The following is a 22,715-nucleotide window of genomic DNA, read 5'->3' on the forward strand; positions in this document are numbered from 1 at the left end:
CTTCTTAGTCGTCGTTCAGCTGGCCAAAAACACCCACTTCTGGGCTTTATGTAATTAAAGTGTAGAGAGATCATTTAAAATCGGTACAGATAGGAATAGGGCGACATGAGTGTGTAATATAGTGGATAGATTTTCTTTTACAGTTTTCCAGAAATTAGCTACACCAGTGCATTCCCAAATCATATGATAAAAGGCACCATCTGAACTTAAAAGGCATAGCATGCTATTTGGGTCAGTTTTAAGCTTCATATTGTGAAGTTTACATGGAGTCACAGGTCTTGTGAGTGACATTTAAATTTCAAATTGTAATTTTTAAATAATTTGCCTGTGGCTTATCCAGGATTTAAACATCATTATCACTTTTGGGAAGTTGATAGCCATACAGTTATCAGGTTGTCACGCTGATGTGATGCATGTTAATCTTCTACATGAAGCTGGACTGACACTCGCTAGGTGTTTTTGGTTTGAAGCTGCCAACAAGGTGGCAATGATCTCAGCTGAGGGTCGAAACACTGAAACTGATGCTGCTTTTAATGTGAGATTCATCTGTCCTCACTCATCTGTCATCACACTTTAATGTGCCGCAACATGAGATCACTCTTCTTCCCAATGAGTTCTCTGCCCAGGCGGCCACACCATGAGTGTTTGAGGTGTCAAAGAAATTACCAGCAAAGCAGGAAGGAAATGTGTGATGGTCTCACCTATTAAGGTCACAGACCTAGGATCAATTTACATGACAAATGGGGGTTATTGCATTAGGTGCTGTGATGTGGGTTGTAATTTGCCCCAAAGGGATGGACCTGATAGTATTTTATACGCAGTCATTGAATGTCTAATGTGTCGTGAGATTGTGGTGGAGGTGAAACGATATAGAGGAGGAGATAAGATAAGAAGTGAGCGGTGGGGCGCACAGAGGACAGTGCTGACCTAACAGCTGAAGGAGTCGACCTTCATCTTATCCTCTCTGGTTGTTAATGTGACGGAGCCTCTGCTTTAATGTCAAAGACTTAGTGTCAGCGTGGCCTCATTGTATCTGGCAGGGTTTTTATCATTGTATTCAGTCAGTGCACTGTAAACATAGGACCTCATACTGTGGACCTACTATAAAGGAGAGGATGTTGATTGTGTGTCATCAGTTTGGCAGGGTGTGAGCAGGCAGCAAATAAAACAAACTACAACACAATGCTCTCTGTATCACTGTGAATAGGAAACAGTGTAAAACTTGAAACAAACCTAATAACCTGCTGGGTGCAGTTGTCTGTGTGTACACTGGCTGTGACAGTTTGCATCCTTATTAAATTTCGACTGTGAAGAGCCCATTCCCTCTTTTAATAAAAATTCTTAACTTAGTCGAGGGAATGAAGTGGAAGTGTGCTTCAGTCAATTACTGTTATTGTCTTTAGGAATATATTTGCTTTTATACTGTTCATAGTTTATCATTGTTGCTCTGTGTTTTCAGTGTGTGCTTTTGTCGTTGGTAGTTTTGTCTCCTGCATTTGACAGTGCAAGCTTTTAGGGCTTCAACTACCAATTATTTTCATTATCAATTAGTACATTGATAATATTCTTGATTACTTGATTAGTTGTTTGGTCTATAAAATGTCAGAAAAAGGGTGTTAGTTACTAAAGACCAAGGTGACATCCTGAAATGACTTGTTATAGAGGACAAAAGAAATCAGAAAATGTTCACATTTGAGAAGCGGCAATTAGAGAATTTTGATATTTTTTCTTCAAGAATTCAGATTATTTATAATCAGAGTTGTTGACAACTAGTTAACTAAGTGACTAATCTTAATAACTGTACAGATACTGGTATATTAGTTTCTTAGCTCAAGAAATGTTAAGTATACTGCAGAATAAAGTTTGGCGATGCCTACCAAATTGACATATGACAATGTCCACAGTGAAACATGATGGACAATGATATTGCTACTGGGTCTAAGAGGGTCTTAATCTAAGCACCACATGTCCATAACTTTGTTGTGTTTACAAAGAAAATAGAGTTGTGGTGCAATTAACAGTAGGAACAGCTTCTTTTGATTTTCTCTCTCGCGTCAAAAACCAAACTCTATGGCAATTCTGAGGGAACAAACTACCTCAAAATATAGAAGTCTTTCAAATCACAATGGTGGTAGAGGGCTCAGTGGTTGATGACTGTTCAGCAAACAGGCTTGAACACTGACATGTTTACACTTTCATCTTTTATCAGTTTAAAGGATTATTTTTGTACGGTCTGTATCTTATTGATTTCTTGATAGCAGAAATATTATTTTGGGCCTATAATGTGTTAAATGTGCCAGCTGTGGTGGGGATATTAAAAATGGAAATATTTATGAGGGAATTTGGTGTTTTACCCAGGGAAATGTTGGCAGAACACATGACTTTTCTGTTGACTGGAGCTGTGTGTGTCCTTTTTGTCACAAGACTATCAGGCCAACAGGATGCCCTGTCTGCCTATTTTGGTCTGTACTCTGTTGAACCATTTGTGTTAATCACTTAATATTGTATCTTTCTCTTCCAGAGCGCAGCAATGGAGGAGACTGTCATTTGGGAACAGCACACAGTAACACTACACAGGGTAGGTGCCCGTTATCCTCTCTCAGATGCTCTGTACATCTGTCTGTGCTGAAACCTGTCACAGTCCCAGTTTCTGTCTCTAATCTGCCTGTTTTGCTATCTTTGCTTCCACCCCCCATCTCTTGTGTTTCTTCCCTCCCTTTTCCAGGGTCACATCATGTTGGTAGCATTCACACTATCTACATAGTTGCAAATGGAACAGATAAAACAGGAGACAGAGCTTGTCTTCTGCATGATTTTCTGCCATTTTGTGGCTGTGGAGCCTAAATACCAAAAGTGGATTTTTATGCTGACTCAATGCAGTTAATAGTCTATGACTAGTCTAGACTATACTAGTGTATCTGTCTTATTTCTTTTTTATTAGTCTCTTGAGAGCAGATGGAACAATGGATGACTATTAAATGTTGTTTAATTATGTAGATTTGGTTTCAAACACTCTAAAAGCTTTGTCTGTCTGTATCCACACCTTTTATATTATGTTCAGTATTTTGGTCCACATAGACTGCTAAATGAACATCCTAATCTCTGTTTCTCTGTGTGCAGGCACCAGGGTTTGGCTTCGGGATAGCCATATCAGGAGGTCGGGATAACCCTCATTTTCAGAGTGGCGAGACCTCCATTGTCATCTCGGATGTGCTGAAAGGAGGCCCAGCTGAAGGCCTACTGCAGTAAGATTTTGCCCCATTATTGGCAGCCCGGTCATATTCCTAGTTATTAGTATTAAATTACCCTGCCTGCTACAGAAAGACTCCAGTAAGTCTGTTATCTCTCTGTCCCCCTCTCTAGGGAAAATGACAGAGTCGTTATGGTCAACGCTGTCTCCATGGACAATGTGGAGCACGCGTACGCAGTCCAGCAGCTTCGTAAAAGTGGAAAAATTGCCAAAATTGTGAGTGTCAACACAAAACCTGTGGTCGGTTGGTGAAACTAAAACTAAAGAACTAAAACTAAGAAACATGTAAGACATTTAGTGTTGTAACTAATGATTATTTTCATTACTGATTAGTCTGTTGATTATTTTCTCAATTAATCAGTTTGTTCTTTGGTCCATAAAATGTCAGAAAATGGTGAAAAATATTGATCACCATTTTCCTAAAGACCACAAAATATTCACATTTGAGGAGCTGGAACAAAGAATATAGACATTTTCTATGATAAAAATGACTCAAAATAATTGACTAATAATTGAATAATTGATTAATTGTTGCAGCTCTGATTTCATTCAGGTATTTCCTATATATTTATATTTCACAGTAGGTGAGTAGGACCATTGTACATGATGAAGGGGGTGATTGATTCATTTTACTGTAACTGATTGCTTTTCAGGCTGATCTCATATCTTATTTCCTTTGGTCAGACAATCAGGCGGAAGAGGAAGGTTCACGTCCCCATGGGCCGCCTAGGGGAGAGGGAAACAATGTCAGAGCATGACGAGGAGGAGGACAGTTATGATGAGGAGATATATGAGACACGGAGTGGACGCAGCGGCGCTTACAGCGGCGTGGGCGGGGCCATGGGCAGGCGCAGCGGCCGGAGCAGCGGGCGAAGGGACAGGGAGCGTGAACGCAGCGGCTCGCGGGAGAGGAGTCTCTCCCCACGCTCTGACCGCCGCTCACACAACCTGCCCCCACGTCCTGCCAAGGTCACTCTTGTCAAATCACGTAAAAATGAAGGTGAGGCTCACAAAGTCGGGGATAGAAAAAAAGGAGGGCAGAGACAGGAAGCCTCCTGTGGTCATCCAGGAAATCACCTGCCACTTTATTTATCCAGCTATTAGCAGACAGCCAGACTTTTGGAAGAGAATAAGACCTCCAAATCAGCATTGGTCAACTGCCAGAGTAAACAAAACTTGCCAGCCACAGCAAAATCCAAGTTAACTCAAGTAAATCTAAGTAAAAGAGCAATTAATCTTCTTTAATCACTACTGTTAATCCCAGCGGGAGCAGCAGCTTGACAGCACAGTGTGGTCAGTGTGGTGCGGTCACGTGAACTCTGTGCTAACATCGTCTTTGTTGCTGTCGTTCACTTTGTAAGCAGAATATGGCCTGCGCCTGGCCAGCCACATCTTTGTCAAGGACATTTCCCCTGAGAGCCTGGCAGCCAGGGACGGCAACATCCAGGAAGGGGATGTTGTACTGAAGGTGAGGCTAAGGGAGAAGGTGGGGAGAGGGAGGGAGATGGGGACACGAAGCCTGGTGATTATTTGATATGTATCTAAAATATTCAACATGAATGAAACAAGTGAAAATGTTACCTTATTTTCTCTTTTTTCATTTTTGTATTGATGGAGATGGAGAGAAGAATTGATAATGTGCTGGAATTGACTAGTTCTCACTGTGCTGTTGCACTAGCCCTGCTTGGTATTTCTACTACTTTCCACTTTCCACTTCAGCTTGCTGCTAGAGTACTGCACCAGGTTTGTTTCCCACTAAGTAACCTGCAAGAAAGTTGTATAATAGGTAAAAACATTTTTATATAAATTCACTGGTACGGGCAAGAGTAAAAATGAAATTACAGGCAGGCAGCAGGTGAGAACAACACTATAACACATACAATACAATAATCAAATCAGAAATTAAAATGATTGTACAGTATTTTTGACATTTAATTAGCATAATCAACCACCACGATTTTACTGTGAAAGCCTACAACACAACCTTTGACCCCACATCTGGCCAAACTTCACCGTGTGATCCGACAGGGATACAGAATAGCTGATAGCTCAAACTGATGACATAAGGCAAAAGTAGCCAGTTGAGAATATAAAGTTGTGGGCAATACATCGTAAATATTTGGGAGAAATTTGGTGTCATCAGTGACTTTGAGAATAACGTTGTCAGTGACTTTGCCACTTGTAGAAAGTGCCAAAAAGTATTCGCTTTTGATAGCTGCAAGCTAAGCACATTGTTTCTGTGGGAAAATAGTGACAACTGCTGGAGCACAGGCACTGCGCCAGTTGACAAAAACAAGTGAATGACTGTATGTTCAATCACGATTACATGTCAGGTCAGGGAACTCCAGTACTCAGCTTTGAGGTTGAAGGCAGGTGCAGGTTTGCAAAATTGGGCTGGTTGCATCTTGATCTGCTTGATTTTACTCAGTTCTTTCACTTTTGGAAAAGATATAAAGTAGTTCTATGTGCATAACAGATGCTTTTTGAACTTCTCAATAAACCGTTTCACACATTTTGTTAATACCTTTGAAAGCCAGCATTTAAGAGATGAAAGGCTAGTGAAATGATTATGTGAAAGAATGATCTGCAGCCCATTCTAAACCTTGGCTGTATGTATCTGTTCCTTGTTTAGGCCGTCTCTTATAACTTTACAAATTGGTTTCATCTTGTCAAACATGATCAGTTAATGTGCATCTGATCTTTTTGACTGAGCTTTTCATAGGACCAGTTCATTGCTGTAAAATAAGAAAGAAAGACATCTTTATTTGATTTCTCTTTTTGTTAAAATTGAAATTCTCTGGCTGTTCTTTGTCATGTCATGACTGACACTGTAGCTTCTTTTTCTGCTTCTCTCAGATCAACGGCACAGTGACAGAGAACCTCTCCTTGATAGATGCCAAGAAGCTGATAGAAAGGTCAAAGGGCAAGCTAAAAATGGTTGTTCAGAGGGACGACAGGGCGACCCTGCTGAACATCCCTGACCTCGATGACAGCATTCCTTCAGCCAACGCCTCTGACAGAGACGGTGAGAGTGATGTGAAGTGTTGAGTTCAGCTGAATTGGGCTTGTCTTATCAGTTTATTTTAGATTGCAGTCGCTGAACAACGGCTCTTTTTTTTGTCAGACATTTCAGATATCCATTCTCTGGCATCCGATCATTCCAATCGATCGCATGACAGACATCGTAGCAGCCGCTCCCGCTCTCCAGACAGACGATCTGAACCGTCAGACCACTCCAGACACTCACCCCCACAAATCAGCAATGGCAGGTAACAACAACCCATCCACAAATTTATATTTTAGGCTTTTAGCTGCCATGAAAGAAAATCCCACAGGGGATGAGTCTAAAATTATAATTTGTGTAATTTTCATCAGTTTAATTCAGTTTTGCTAGTTTATTTTTAATATGACAGATAGACAGGGCTGCTACTTTTTGTTACTACAAATTCAGATTTCAACAAAAGGAATCTTGCCACCAATGATGTTAACAGTATCAACAAATCTAGATTATTATAGATTACCATCAATTAAATGGCCAAGTTTGTAATCGAAAAGGAATTGATTTTCCTATTGTTAATGTGGGATGATTGAATCATCAGAAAAATAATGGGCATCTTTTTTTTAAATCAACTAATTGTTTAAGTATTTTTTAAGCATAGATGACGTTGGATTGCCTAGTTGAAGATGCACAATTGTGATGTTTTACTCACAATTCATTGTCTTATTTGATAGTAAACTGTTATTAATTTGATTATTTTTAGTTTGTTTTGTTACGTTGTAGCTTTGGTACTTTTCATAGAACAATCAACAGATATTGTATCAAAAAATGTGGTACTGAAAAAGTATCTATTCGTTGATATTTTTGGCAACCTTAAATTCAGGTTCAGTAGTTAAAATAATTGTTCATTTCAGCCCTGTAATTAATAAATATATTAATAATTGGCTGTTATGTAACTGATCTCATTCTAATCTGTCAGAGTTCATTAAGACAGGCTTGGTGTTTTGTTTGTTTGTTATGGTTGTGAAGGACTTTCGATTTTTTTGTTTGGTTAATACAAGCCATCAGCCCATTCAGCAATTCTTTGACTGTAATCTTGTTTGAAAGCACCTCATTAATTCTTACTTTAGACTCAATAGAGCATCAGAGTCATTCCCCTTTCACACTGCTTATTGACCTGAGAAAAATAAAAGTCTGTTAAGTTACAAAAGAGTCAACCTTGGTCAAAATTAGGGTTGAGAATCAGGTCAAGGCCCTGCTCGGTGTAAAAGGTCAGTGCTCAACCTACATTACTGTACGTCCTCTACCATTTTTAACAAAGCAGTTTTTAAAGTTTCAGCTAAAAAACTGCAAAATAATATAATGTTGCAACTGGAAAAGTCTTAGACATGATCATAGGCTTAGAATAGAACTCGACAGCCATGCTGCCAGTTTTTCGCAGTGGCCACTTGCAGTATTGCAGTGAAAAATTCCCCACCTGCCCAAAAAGCATTTTCACCTATAGGGCACCAGTATAAAAGAGATGTCTTTAAAACTGTTGACAGGACACCTGGAACTGCAAACAGTCAGTTATGACTTTTTCTATCAATCTATCAATTTTTGATCCACAGAATTTTTATATTTATAAACCTTCCCTTGACCCAACAAAAAGCAATTTAAAAATCTGTAACATCATCACAATGTAAAGTCTATGGACTGAGCGGGAACTCGCGGGCAGGGGCAAGGGGGGGAAACAGGACTGCCCTTATTCAGTGGGCTTTATAACTAGGAAGTAAACCTGGAAGCTAGAAATGTGCCAGGCGAGCAACTCTGAATGAGCGCCATCTTTATATACATTATCTAGTTCCTTATATCTATGGACATGATACTATAATTTGAACACGGGAAAACTACATTAGCAAAAAGCAACAGTGTGTACGAGTATCACTTTTAATGAGATTTGTTTGCCTTTTTTTATTCTCTTTATACTGAAGCAGCTGGAGAATACCGTAAGTTTGGCATCACTACCCAGTATGAATAGTCACTGATAGTAGTGGTAGTAAATCCTGAATAGATTAAATGTAGATTATTAGACAAGTAGGTCTAGTTTTAAGGATTAGGACTTTGACAAATAACTTTAAACTTAAGGTCATTTTTGCAATAGAGAAATTATGAATTTATGGATTAAAAGTCAGTGTTTTGCATAACAGCAGATTATTGCCTAATGGAATATTGCTGAAGTGACATCATACAACATCAATTATTCAGGGGCACGTCTTGTTTTGACTTGAGATGACAGAGTCCTGTGAAAGTATCACAGGATCCCTGAGTCTCTTGAATGTTTTGGTGGGCAAACCACATGTTTGGCACAAGGACAATATGGCTCCAGCAATGAAGGAACAAAAGGCTGTCACCAACCATCAGTGTCAAATGTCTCCCTGTTTGCATGCGACTGAGCATTCCCTATGATCTTTCTCTCTTAACATCTATGTATGTCTGGTTTGATTTTGCTCTCTTATTTCTGTTGAAGAGATTGTATTTTGGGGCAATATTCACAATGACAGAACTGTGAATAAGTTAAGATGCCAAAAGCAAAAATGTGTTAATTTTCTTTTGACACATCTAGGCTACTGGAGCACTTAAGTTATTCATTTATCAAAGTATTATAATTAACAGGAAGGAGAATCTGGGAGAGGATGTTATTGTTTATTTGAACGTTGTCTGTGACCTGTGACCTTTTCTTTCAGTTGTTGGCAGTTGAAAACAGGGCCTCTTCCAGGATTGTTTGAAAAAAAGTTTATTCCTCTGCAGCCAGTTCAAACAGGGTCTGTCATGGTTACTTGGGCACTCAGTCTGTGAATAAAAGCAGTATTTTGCCAGTAAAGTTGTGCCAGTGAGCAGGCATGTGACCAGGCATCAGAGTCACAGCCATAAAGCCGCACCACTGGACAGCCGGCTTTGCTTGCTTTTGTTCCCTTCTGATTTCTCATTTTAAACACATTGGGAATGTCAGCGTTTATCAAAACACAAGGAAATTCTGTCATCATTTACAACTATCTGACACGTAATGGGCCAGGGTCACCATGTATCAGTTTACACAGCCTTACTGTTTTAAAACTGGCATTGAAGTCAAACCCTTGCTGGTCTAAAGCCAGAGCCACACAGTTAAATTCACCTGGAGGACACAATCCACTCTGACACCTTAGATAAGCTGCTCTAAAAATAGAGCACAAAAGAGTGGAAAGACAAAGTGGTGACCTTCAAGACTAAGATGCAGCCTCAGACTCAAGCCATTCTTTTCACCTGTTTTTCTCAGCCAGTGTGTGTCCGCTGCAGCCAGGAGAAAGTTTCACGCAGCCTAGGTTTTGTATTGAACATTGTACAGCCTTGATATTGGTGCATGTAGTCAAGATGTTGTATCCTCAAAAGCCCACGGGTTGCCTCTGAGCTCTACATGTACAGAATACACTATTTATAATCTCGTATTCCTTTTCTAAAGATAAATTGTACAAAAAAAACATTTTTTTGTCTGCAGTCACAGAAGTCGTGATGATGAACGGCTTTCAAAGCCGGCTTCTACACCAGCGAAGCTAGCAGAGGAGGTTCCTCTCCCCAAACCGAAGGAGGCTATTGCTAGAGAGGACAAACAGCTCCCACCACTTCCAGGTCAGTGATGTAACAATCAGACATTTAACCAGATGATTGTGTGTAAGTATTTGTAATTGAGAATTTAACACTCAGACATGTTTGTACACTCATAATGTGAGTGTTGTATCCATCATGAGAGCAAACACAACATTTAAGCATAGGTTTCCTTGTCCATCACGAGCAGTAAACTGACTTCTTGATAGTAAAATGAAATCTTGTTTGAACCCGTCATTTTTGCCCTTTTAAAAGCATGACTACCAAAAAAAAAGTTAGATCCAGACGCCTGCTGAGCCTGGCTGAGTTTGCCTGGAGCCAAGTGAAAATAAACCATATGAGTTGATCTAGTCTGACGTTCCTCCCCAGCCTGCAGCACTCTGCTGCCTTTCTGTTTGACCTCCCTGCTCAGGACGCTGTGTGCCATGTGTGTGTGTTTGTGCACACAAGCATCTGTGAGATAATATGTTGCCTGTGAGTGGCTTTGAACAGTTGTGTTTTATCTTTAGTGTACTTTTTCTCAGTTTATCATATGTATCTACAGTATTTTTAAGTTGTAACTGTAAGGTGTGTGAGGCAATATTCCTTCGTTTCTAAAGATATTCAGTACAGTTTTATGTTAGGGCTGGGCAGTACCACTAAACTTGGTTTCTGTCTGATACCAGATACCAAAGCCAGAATCAATGATATAAATACTAATTGATACTTGTTGTTGTTAAAAGCAGCTAATGTGCTGTCATGTAAGGGTGCAAAATATGCCAGAATTGACTTTTATTCTGCTTCTCATTATATTACCACCAAATAATTTGCCAGACGCAAGACATTTGTGTTTTCTATTCTGTTAATCATCTTTAAACACAAGATATTTTTAATGGTAAATAAAGAAATGTTAATTGTATAAATTATTACTGCATACATGCATGCAACAGCAGCAGAAATGCAAATATTGTGGCACTAATAACAATGTTTATGAGCCCAGAATGTTATCTAACTTGTGATGGATCAATTTTTCTGGTAATTTTTTTGTATCGATTTTATCTGTGCTACTATCGGTACTACTGGTACTTTGGAGATTTATCTGGCCACCCTCATTTTATATCTTCATTGTCTGTCTGCATTAATAATGTGAGTTTGTTTGTACTTTTGTTCAGAACCCAAGCCGGTGTATGCTCAGCCTGGACAGCCAGATGTAGACCTGCCAGTCAGTCCCTCTGATGCCCCTGTGCCAAGCGCTGCCCATGACGATAGCATCCTACGGTAACATCATCATTAAATCATCTTCACCACTCCACCATGTAAAATAGTTGTTTTGTAATTTCTATGACAAGTGATTTATTCACCCAATCTACTGCACATAATCTTTGTTTTTGTCGGTAGCAAAATGGGAACTGGAACTTCATCTCATCATACAACCCTGTGTTGTAAAATGCTAAATAAATCTACCTTCTACCTTGTACAGTATATGTCAAATATTGAAGTCTTCTGAAAATATATAAAATAAAAAACTATTATGTGGAACCTGCTGTTCACATAACAGCTGCTCATCTTGGAACAGCAGTTGACATTTTTCAGTATGCTCCAGTGCACATCCTGCCCTCAGTTATCTGCACACATCAGGGCATTTTGGCTGCCACAAGGCATGGAGTTCAGTGCTGTTAAGAATTGTGTATTTCTTGGCATGTACTGGTTTGCTGGCAAGTTGAATAAGCAGCTTTGACTGTAACAGGATGTAGGGGATGCAGATCTATCAGTGTTTGTGTGTGAAGCAAACTTTACCGCAGATATATTTTTAGTCTATCACAAAAATATTAACATTTATTCAAATGTTCTGTAGGACTGTAGCTTTTGTGCAGAACAAATTTACAACTTTGCCTATCAAAGAATAAACAGTGTCAACAAAAGAAGAACCAGACTGGCATCCAGAAGTCACTTAGCTATTCATAAAGTGAAGTTTGAACTATAAAGAGGGGAATGCCTTCAAATGGTGTCATGTGAAAGAAAATCAGTCTGACTATTGTCTCTATTCTCCTTCCTCAGGCCAAGCATGAAGCTGGTGAAGTTCAAGAAGGGGGAGAGCGTGGGGCTGCGGCTGGCTGGGGGCAATGACGTGGGCATCTTCGTAGCTGGAGTGCTGGAGGATAGCCCAGCTGCTAAGGAGGGCCTGGAGGAGGGCGACCAAATTCTCAGGGTGAGATACTTTTTATTTTTAACACAGTAGGTGTTAAATTCAAGTGGTTGTTTTTCAATAGAAGAGTTGTAGTAAAACTGAGAAAAAAATCAAAAACTTAGAGCTGTTATTCTCTGTTACAAAGGATTGTTTTTCTTCTCCTTGTTTTAACAATGGGTACCTGATGTTGTCTGTAAACAGCCATGTTTTATGGGGTATGCATCCTCCAGCTTTCCCCTTTTTTATTCATGGTGTTACACAGTTGCTGCTCCAAAATTCCTGTACCTCCAGGCTGGTCTCTTAGCAATAGCCCTGAGGGAGCACACACTCACAAAACTGTGTTTCCTCTCTCTGTGTTTGTCCCATTTCCTCAAAGCCATATATCTCACCATTTGTACCTCCTCCTCCTCCTTAGTCCAAGTATAATGAGGAATGGCTTGAGTTCTTGCAGTGCAGTAAAACCTGCAGTTACCCAGGCAATATGGAGAACAGGAAGAGCAATGTAAACCTTTACCTAAATAGAGATTTACAATTACTGTCACACACTCTGTGAACAATAAACCCAACTCTTCAACTTAAAATTAAAAGTCCAAGACAATATGAAGTTCTTTTGTGGAAAGCATAAAATGATAACCTCTGTGTTCCTAAATTCCAGGTAAATAATGTAGACTTTGCAAACATAATCCGAGAGGAGGCGGTGCTGTTCCTCCTGGACCTTCCTAAAGGTGAAGAGGTCACAATTCTGGCCCAGAAGAAGAAAGATGGTAAGTGAAGTGAGTAAGGAGATGAGCCAAGAGATGAGTAAGGGTGCTCTGTTTGATTGACCACTGATCGGCAGGATCTGAAATTAACACCTGCCAAGTGCCAAATGCAGGTAGATTTTCTGTTTAGTGAGTTAATCTCAAAATTCTCTCTGTCACACTGGTGGGTAAATGTTTGTATCAAAACCTTCATCTAATAAAAAACTACTGAGAGTCACTGCTACGTTTTGGTGTCATTTAGGGGCACATTGAGTTTGATACACACAGACAGGAAATTTATGGTGCATTCAGTAGAACCTGGATAAACCCTGAAATCTACATTGCTTTGTACAGCAAAGCCTGTGGGTGCTAATAGGGACTTCATGGTGCATTTACTGCACCTCATGAACTCATAAATCTAGACTTGAATGGCCACAAAAGCTTTTTAAAACAGAAGAGTTGTTTTCCTTTGTTGAAATATTTAGGCCTACGTCTGTTATTACTTTATTGTTGTTTCAGTATAGCAGTTTTAATAATTTGATACTAAAATCATAACAATAAACCATTCATTTCTATATAGGCAGACTGTAAAAATTCTATTAAAAAATCTTATCAAAGTGTTATTAGCAAACTTGACCATAATCTTGCACAATAGGTCCCCTAATACTTTAACTTTTTTAACACATTTCTGCATTTAAATATCTAATAATGCTAGATCTTTGTTATATATTTAATTGAGCTGTACTTGTCCTTGTCCTTGTTTCTAACAATGGTTACACCCAGAGAAATCCAAAATTTATTCAGGTAATAGTGTGTTTTGCTGTTAGCTGTTTGTTGCTATAACTTTCAGGAAAACACTCCCATGCTACTTCACGAAAATCAAACTTATCAAATGTGTTATTGTTTAAATTCGAGAGAGATTGCTAGGGCAGAATGTACATATTGTATATTTAATATACAATGATATATAAATGTTACGAATATTTAATAATTTTACACAATAAATCGAAGGCTTCAGGTAGTTAGACCCTTTGATTGGTATTGGTCGATACTGCTTCCAGTGATTGGTGATTAGCTCCAAAAATCCTGATCGGAGCATCCTTAGAAATGAGAGTAGAAATTAATTTTTATCGGTCACTCTGGCCTGTTGTCTCTGACTCACTGTCCTTTCTTATTCAGTGTATCGGCGGATCGTGGAGTCAGACGTTGGTGATTCCTTCTACATCCGGACACACTTTGAGTATGAGAAGGAATCTCCGTATGGATTAAGCTTTAACAAGGGCGAGGTGTTCCGTGTGGTGGACACCCTCTATAACGGCAAGCTGGGCTCCTGGTTGGCTATTCGCATCGGCAAGAACCACCAAGAGGTGGAGAGGGGCATCATCCCCAACAAAAACAGGTGACATATATGTCAGTTCAGAGAGCGGCATGCTGCATAAATGTTTGTCACAACAGCAGACAGTCATTTGTTATGATTATCAGTGCCATGTAATATCCTCAGGTATTGGCAGTGTTGAGGTTAGCCGTGCCAAGTTTATGACACATCCATTAGCTTGTGTTACATTAAGACCTGTCTCTGTCCTTCTGCTATCTGTCAACAGAGCGGAGCAGCTCTCCAGCGTGCAATACACTCTCCCTAAAACAGCAGGGGGCGACAGGGCTGATTTCTGGAGGTTTCGTGGTCTTCGCAGCTCCAAGAGGAACCTGAGAAAGAGCAGAGAGGACCTGTCGTCCCAGCCAGTCCAAACAAAGTTCCCAGCTTATGAAAGAGTTGTACTGAGAGAAGGTGAGGAGTCTGACTATGCCAACTAGCAAATATGTCAATGTGAACCTGAAGCTCCATTATGAGTCTGTTTATATTTTTATTTATTTTGTGCAGCTGGTTTCCTGAGACCTGTGGTCATATTTGGGCCCATCGCTGATGTTGCTCGAGAAAAACTTGCCAGAGAAGAGCCAGATCTTTTTGAGCTTGCAAGTATGTTTGCATTCATTATATTGTGCACATTACTGATGATAACATCAACTAAAACACAAGTCTAAGATCTATTGATCTGAATTTTAGGTCTTAAAGCTACCTTTATTTCTACATTAAAATCACTAAAAATGCTAAATATGTTGTATATTTTGTTGAATTGTTTACTTTATTTTTTATTATTTAAAAAATTATCCCAACACAGAGAAACAGTATTTTTCCGTAAAAGGAATAAAACTGAATATATTACCTCATCCGTGAACAGGGTTTCTTCCTTAGTCATGTCAGATAGATGCCCATCTGCAATGGTGGTTGGTATTAAGAAAACAACTCCCATGATTCCACACTACTTCACATCATCAAATTTTGTTATTGCTTTAATTTGAGGGAAACCCTTGGCAGCAGAACTTACATATTGTACTTTTAAATTATCTTAAATATGATTTTGACAGGTCTTAAAAATTCATTGCATCGGTGACGTTAACATTGCCTTTATAAAGTTGGATTGTTCAGTCTCGGTTTTAAATGGGTTTTTAGGAAAATCGGTCTATATTTAACTTATTCTTTGCCAATATGGATGTGAAAAGGTGATGCATTGCATTCATAATGGTCTTAAATTTAAGCTGTGGAAATCCTGCACATGAATTTCTCTAACGTTTTTTCCAGAGAGTGAACCAAGAGATGCAGGGACCGACCAGCGTAGTTCAGGAATCATTCGTCTTCACACCATCAAGCAGATCATCGATAGAGTGAGACAGGCTCTCTTTTTTAAAAACAAAGAATTTTATGTTTTTAGATTATTTCTTCTTTATTTTTCATCCTTCGTCTTTTCTGTCTTTGTCTCATGAAGGACAAACACGCTGTGCTGGACATCACCCCGAACGCAGTGGACAGGCTGAACTATGCTCAGTGGTACCCGATCGTAGTCTTCCTAAATCCCGATAATAAGCAGGGTGTGAAGAACATGAGGACCAGACTGTGTCCAGAGTCCAGGAAGAGCGCCAGGAAGCTCTATGAGAGAGCCATCAAACTGAGGAAGAATAATCACCACCTGTTCACCAGTGAGTGGGCACACAGTCTTTAAAACACAGTAAATTTATAATGTAAATTGTCTCGTTTACACGTTTTATTCTTGAAGTGGTTGTAACTCAAAAATATTCTCTCTTAGCCACCATTAACTTGAACAATATGAATGACGGTTGGTACGGCGCTCTGAAAGAAACAATCCAGCAGCAGCAGAACCAGCTGGTGTGGGTGTCAGAGGGCAAGGTGAGAGACAAGCCTGTTAGGGTTTTTCCATTCCATTTCACTAAACAGTATTTTTTGGTAGACTGACCGAGCGACACGTTAGATGATCATTTCTCTGCTCTGCTCAGGCGGACGGCACTACAGAGGATGACTTGGACATCCATGATGACCGTCTGTCCTACCTGTCGGCGCCAGGTAGTGAATACTCCATGTATAGCACGGACAGTCGCCACACCTCTGATTATGAGGACACGGACACGGAGGGTGGAGCGTACACAGACCAGGAACTGGACGAGACTTTGAATGATGAGGTGGGTCTGCCCACGGAACCCGCCATCACACGCTCTTCGGAACCTGTGCGAGAAGACCCACCTGTAATTCAGGACACGCCTGGTTACCCTGGATACCAGCACCCTGTGCAGCCCGAACCAGCCAGTCGCATAGACCCTGCTGGGTTCAAGATGGCAGCTCCGCAACAGGTAAAGTTCATGTCTAGCTTTGCAGGCTGCACCCATCAGAGATGGATATATGGCTAAAAGTATATGACTGCAGAGCAGAGGAATAGCTCCTTTGTGTTCAGTGTTGTGTCCTCACCTTTGTTAAATGGATAGTTTGGATTATTTGAAGTGGGGTTGTATGAGGTACTTATCTATAGTCAGTGTACTAACCACAGTACATGCCAGTTGACATGCCCCCAGTTTGTAGGAGCAGAGTGAAGCACCAGCACAGGAGTTGAGCAATAAAGCTGTTGTGGACAGGGTCAGCAGCAAAAGCTATTTTAGCCTCTTATAAAGATCACAGGAGTTGCTGGTCTACTGCTGCCTTGATCTGTTATTATTGTGTGTTTTTGTTGAGTCCAAACTGTAATTTTAAACAATAAAAATACACAATAATCCAAACAAACTAACAGCAGTAGACCAGCAACTCCTGTGGTCTGGGATCTTACCCATTTTGCTCATGGCTTTTGGTTGGTTTGGAGAGAACATTTGCCTTCTATGGTGGCAGTTTTCTGTCATAAAAGGCTGTGTAACAGCAAAGCAAAGTGGTAAAAATGTTGGAAATACAGTGAACGATTAAACTATACCACTTTTTTGGTGGACCTCTTTATACGTGGCTAAAATACCCTTTGTTGCTGACCCTGTCCACAGCAGATTACTTAGCTTCCTTGCTGGTACCCCTCTTCGCTTGTTCAAACTGGGGTGTCGTGCAGACCGCCATCTACTGTAGGTAACTCATTGACTATTAAGTACCTCATACAAACCCACTCAAATAATCTGAACTATTCCTTTATGACTGAATGTCCTTTGCTAAGTAATAAACATGTTTTAGCAGCTACTGCTACGTTATGTATTCTAACCACATTGAAGTGCATTCTGTGGCTGGTGTAAATCTCATTCAGTGTAAGGAAGAAGATCATGGTGTTGGGGTGAGCTGTACTTTGTGTGCCCTTGGCAGGCTATGTTATAAATGTCTCTTAACAATACTTCACAGCAAGATGAGGCTGCTCTGCCCATGCCCTCGTTGCCTCCGACGGTGGTAGCGCCCCCTGCTGTTGAGCAGCCTGTACAGCTAGAGGGTATGCACCTAGAGGAGCCGCCTGCTGCAGCCGCAGCTCCTCAGGCTGACTCACTTAGCAGCCCCAGCCCTGCCCCTGAGCTTATTCAGCCCCCACCACCACCACACGAACCCCACCCGTCTGGACCGCCCGGTCCAGAACCAAAGGTACCCGCTGTTTCACCAGCCACTCGGACCGGGCCTGGGCCCCAGCCTGCTGTTTTAACTGCCTGTCTTCTCGCACATGCTTTCCACTCGCTCTCTGCATGACATGCCCACACTGTGTGACTCACTGAGCCCACTGTGTGCCTCTGGCTCCCAGAGAAATGTGCGACACACTAGTCCACATGCACCACAGTGGGCTGGGAGACCAGAAGGACTGGTACATCTGAGTCTTTGACCAGGGTGAAGACATCCACAACCAGCCCTAACTGTTGCCTCTTACTTCCTTTGCATGGCTCCTAATGTTTTTGGGTTCCTTTCAGCTTTAACTCTCTTCTGTAGATGAACAGTAGTAGCACTTACAGTGGCATCATAGTGGTAGATGTGTCGTCTGTTGTAGTGCCAGTAGTTTGACGTTGCATTAGATGCAAACTGAATGTTGGTTGCATGATGAAAGCTAACCTGCAGACAGTACTCTTGGTAATGATTTCCATCAAGCAATTCTCCCTATGGAAAAACAAACTGACATCAGCACACTGCATTGTGTCTTCTGTTTAGTCGTTTTGTCCCGAGTAGATGCCAACAAATCAACCTTCTTCCATAGGAATGACTGTGACTAGATTTGCTGTCTACAGGCTACACATCATATGTTTGAAATGAGGCCTTTCAGAAATGTGCAAATTGCTTGTTAGTTCACTATTTGTAAAATGTGTTAATATGTAGAACCCAGTTTTGCTCACATGGATTCTTATCATTCTTGAAAGGCATCTTGTCAAACAGGCATTCAGAACTGTTTATGAATAATGGATAAAGGTTTGCTTGTGTAAATGCACTTTTAATTGATGTTTGTTTAATTAAATGGTAGAAGGATTTATTTTCTAATGATTTGGTTAATGTTATACATGTCCTTCAAGGTTTCAATTTATTGAATTTAATCTTGAAGTTATTCTTAATCTGGTGTTGGGAAAACATTTTTCCCAGACTTGTTTCTGTCCTTCAACACAGTGGTTATTGAAAGTCTCAAAATGACAATGGCGATGTGATGGATGTATTAATTTAGTGTTGTTTCTTCACAGATGTACAAGAAAGATCTGTACAATATGGAGGACCCTGTGCGAATCAACCATGGCCTGAAGCAGTCTTTGAGCTACAGTCACCAGCCGCCGTACCAGGACAAACAGCCATACCGTGAATACGACCACCCGCCTTACGGATACGATGGAGGCGGCTACACAGAACCAAAGCCTCACAACACTGACTCTCACCTGCACTACGACAACCGTGTGCCTCATTACAACGAACAGTGGCCCCCCTATGACCAGCAGACCTCGTCCTCTCAGCCCGCAGGGTACCAGCCAGGCCACCAGCAACCCATGGGCTACAACCCCCGGTCCCCCTACGAGGACGGGCCAGGGAGAGACTACAGCCCGCCTCAACCGCGCTACGATGAGGCACCACCAGTGGGCTATGATGGCAGACCACGCCACAGTAAACCTGGGCCCATTCGTTATGATGAACCCCCTCCCCCGCCACCCCCAGCTGGCTATGATGCCCGCTCCCCTTATGAGGCCGAACCTCACGGTTTCCCCATTAATTCACCACGATCGCCAGAGCCCCCAAAGCAGTATTACGGTGACTCTGGTCTGAGGCCCACCTACATTCCTGGGCCTCCAAACCGGGGCTATAAGCCAGGGATGCATGAGCCTCTGATGAACTCTGAATCCACGATTCCCCCTCCTAAACCAGAGACCCTGCCCTCACCAGGTGAGCCAGCGATCACTCCGGGCTCCAAACCCCTCCCTCCTCCACCCCGGGAAGACCTGGATGAGGACCCGGCCATGAAACCGCAGTCAGTGCTCAACAGAGTCAAGATGTTTGAGAATAAACGGTCTGTTTCTATGGACAGGGCGAAAGAAGGAGACTCGTCAGCACTCAGGGTGAGTTCCTCACAGAGGTGTGTAGCTGTTGCCTCAATCAGTCAAACATTTTAGGCCACGTGAATGACGGTGTTGAGGTGGTAGAAAAAGTAATGCAGACAACTCATAACTCTGCATCTTACTAGGTCTGCAGCTAAATTATTTTAATGATTAATTAATTTGTACTCAAAACAATTGATTATCAAAATAGTTTGCAGTTGATCTAAAGCTATAATAGGTGACATTTCCACATTAAAATAATACATTATAGATTTTGTCGAGTTGTGTACTTATTTCAAAGTAACAGTGTGTTTCCTAGCTGCTGCAAGCTAGTTGCTAGTTCCTTTAACTTCTGAGAAAACACAGGATGCCTACATTGGATACCTGGGAAAGTGGGGAAGGAAACTGGTGAAAGCAACTAAACGTAATGTGAATAAATCTGTAATTCATTACTTCGTCCATGAACTTGATTTCTGCCTGAGTCATGTCAGATAGATTTTCATCAGCTATCATTTTTTTTGGCTTTTTTTTAAAAACAATTACTACTTAAGCCATGTTTTGACCCAAAGTACTCAGAACTTTTGATCTCAGGAGCTACTTTTCAAAGAGCTAAAAGGTTCCTTCAGTCTAAAGACCTGTGAGGATTAGGCAACTTTGTCATCTGACACAAGAAAAACGCAGCAACTATTTTTACATGTCATATTTGCACATGACTGTACAACAATGATAAGTTCATATAAAGAGACAGTCGTTTTTTTGTGTGATATTACAAGAACAGTAAGCGTGTTGCTGGTCCTTCCATGGTATGTTTTCTTCTGTAATTACATGAACAAAAGAAAAACTGGTTTGCAGCTGCAGATTTTTAAAAATGGTGGCTCATGTTGAATGCTGCACATACTCAACAAATCATGTTCATGTTCATGCTCATGCTTCAATCAGTTAAATTGCCAGAATTTGACCAATTAAAAATGTATTAACTGACAGTGTATGTGTTTTGTGCACCATTCTTTCATTCTGTTTAATGTTTTCAAGCCCCACCCCCAAAGTGTCTGTACTTTTGGAATGTATTACCCCCCAGCTGGAACTTTTTTGGGGGTATAATATGTCCCTGGAACTTAATTTAGACCCTAGTCCCTGTGGTGCAAACACACTGAGTTCCTCCAAAGGTTCCCAGTCCCTGTGGACGTTCATTTGCAAAAACACATAAACATTCTTAAAATGAATTAACCAACACCAGTTTGATTAATATTCCTTGGAGTGCACCAAAAAAAACCCATGATTTAGGAAAATAAATAAAAACGGAGATAGCTGTTTTGCAAATGAACCTTAAAGTAATTCAAAGCAACATAAGATAACTAACAAAGCTCCATGGAGGCCAAATTATTTTTTCCCCAAACTGCAGATGCATCTGTCAAAAAACTGCAGAACTGCAAGACTTGAAACTGCCAGCTTGTTCTTGTGAAATGATCAGCTGTTTTGTTATCGTCTGCCCTGTGAGATGCGAGAAATCTATGTGCATGCGATCTATTCACGTGAACAAAAATCTGGATCGGACACAAGAAGCACTAAAGAGACATCCTCTCTTTTCTTTTCAGCCTGCAGATGTTCCTAAACCTGTGAGTGCACCTGGCCCCGTCCTCAAAGCCAATTCCCTCAGCAACTTGGAGCAGGAGAAGTCCACCTATAGGTATGTAGTCCTCATTATAGCGCTGCAGGCTGCAGAGTAGCTGGGTGAAGGACAGTGCTAAGATCCTTGCAAAGGCGTCTTGGAATGAATTTATTGTTGCTTGAGCTCCACCTAGTGGACTTAATTCACTTTACAGAAATTTATACTGGTGTTGATTTGATTTGATTTGATTTAATTTGGATCTCTTTTAGTCATTGGCTAATCTTCCAAGAGTCCACATCAAAATTAAAAACAATTAAGCATACAGTAAATCATAATACTTAAACATATGATCATATATATGTATAGATCCACATGCACGCATGCACACACACACACACACACACACACACACACACACACACACACACAGCCAAAATACATTAGCACATTTTGAATTACCACATGTGCCTACATACACATTCATTCATTATTAATTCACATGAAGACCAATACCGTACAAACCTACTGACAATAGAATATTGTGATGATAATAACATTTAAAATACAAATCTTGTAATCAGTAATCCAACTGCCATACCACTCATAAGTTAGTTATTGTAATGAATTCAATAACGTCACAGTTCACCTTCCCTTTTCAGTTTTGATTTTTGGTAATACATAATGATTTAATGTCTTATTCTTATGTTGACTTAATGTTTTTCACACACTAAATGAGTAATTAATACCAAGAACATACCAAGTGTTTACCAGAACCACCAGTTCTGCATGGTAGCAGAGTCATTAGGAACCTCTCTGTCCAGCATATCCAGATTATTTTCAAACATTTACTTCCCTACTCTTCCATCGAAATGTTGTCCAGCAGGCTTCAGGCCAATCCTACAGTCTGTCCCTGTCGTTTACTTGTTGCCTTTTTGCCTCCTCTGCAGGGCCCCTGAGCCACAGAAGCCCCACACTAAACCCCTGGATGATGTAGTGCGTTCCAACCACTATGACCCAGATGAGGATGAGGAGTACTACAGGAAACAGTTGTCCTACTTTGATCGCCGTAGCTTTGACAGCAAGGCCATGGGCCAACCCAGTCCTGGCATCAACCGCTTCCATGATCTGCCCAAACCAGCTCAGCTGTCCTACCCATATAACAGGTATAACAATAACAACAACACACCCTGTGCCAGCAGTGGCTGACGGACTGGTTTCCTGAGCTGGTGAGTCATATCAGCTACAGAATCAGAATTATTAACTGCATTGTTTGTGTCTTCTTACTGCAGAGTTGAGTCTGTAGAGAAGGTGAGTCCAGTGGAGAAAAGATATGAACCCCTGCCCCAGATCAGCCCATCCTCACAGTATGGGCCCCCCGCGTCCGCCATCCCACCCAACACACTGCCCAAACTCAGCCCCAGTGACGGTAAGTTCTCAAACTTTTCCTGCCCGACTCTAAAACGTCATCATATATTTCT

General features: G+C 40.9%; 1 protein-coding gene across 10 annotated transcripts in view; it reads left to right on the forward strand.

Moving 5' to 3' along the window:
- Positions 1-22,715, forward strand: part of tjp1b (tight junction protein 1b) — a 90,403-nt gene that overhangs the window by 63,338 nt on the left and 4,350 nt on the right. For 6 of the 10 annotated variants that reach the window (XM_084734782.1, XM_084734784.1, XM_084734785.1 and 3 more), the window contains 23 exons: positions 2,522-2,578; positions 3,121-3,245; positions 3,364-3,466; positions 3,935-4,250; positions 4,612-4,718; positions 6,107-6,275; positions 6,375-6,519; positions 9,763-9,893; positions 11,021-11,126; positions 11,907-12,057; positions 12,692-12,800; positions 13,956-14,175; positions 14,378-14,562; positions 14,656-14,751; positions 15,415-15,497; positions 15,599-15,809; positions 15,917-16,017; positions 16,125-16,475; positions 17,488-17,718; positions 18,789-19,649; positions 21,224-21,315; positions 22,185-22,400; positions 22,527-22,663. In XM_084734782.1, coding sequence (XP_084590908.1) covers positions 2,522-2,578; positions 3,121-3,245; positions 3,364-3,466; positions 3,935-4,250; positions 4,612-4,718; positions 6,107-6,275; positions 6,375-6,519; positions 9,763-9,893; positions 11,021-11,126; positions 11,907-12,057; positions 12,692-12,800; positions 13,956-14,175; positions 14,378-14,562; positions 14,656-14,751; positions 15,415-15,497; positions 15,599-15,809; positions 15,917-16,017; positions 16,125-16,475; positions 17,488-17,718; positions 18,789-19,649; positions 21,224-21,315; positions 22,185-22,400; positions 22,527-22,663 — 4,303 coding nt within the window. The remainder of the gene's footprint in view (positions 1-2,521; positions 2,579-3,120; positions 3,246-3,363; positions 3,467-3,934; positions 4,251-4,611; positions 4,719-6,106; positions 6,276-6,374; positions 6,520-9,762; positions 9,894-11,020; positions 11,127-11,906; positions 12,058-12,691; positions 12,801-13,955; positions 14,176-14,377; positions 14,563-14,655; positions 14,752-15,414; positions 15,498-15,598; positions 15,810-15,916; positions 16,018-16,124; positions 16,476-17,487; positions 17,719-18,788; positions 19,650-21,223; positions 21,316-22,184; positions 22,401-22,526; positions 22,664-22,715) is intronic. The other 4 variants (XM_084734783.1, XM_084734792.1, XM_084734786.1 and 1 more) reach the window with 3 other exon arrangements.

Source organism: Lutjanus erythropterus, chromosome 13, assembly GCF_056507025.1.
Source record: "Lutjanus erythropterus isolate fLutEry1 chromosome 13, fLutEry1.hap2, whole genome shotgun sequence".
In the NCBI taxonomy this organism is placed as follows: Eukaryota; Metazoa; Chordata; class Actinopteri; order Lutjaniformes; family Lutjanidae; genus Lutjanus; species Lutjanus erythropterus.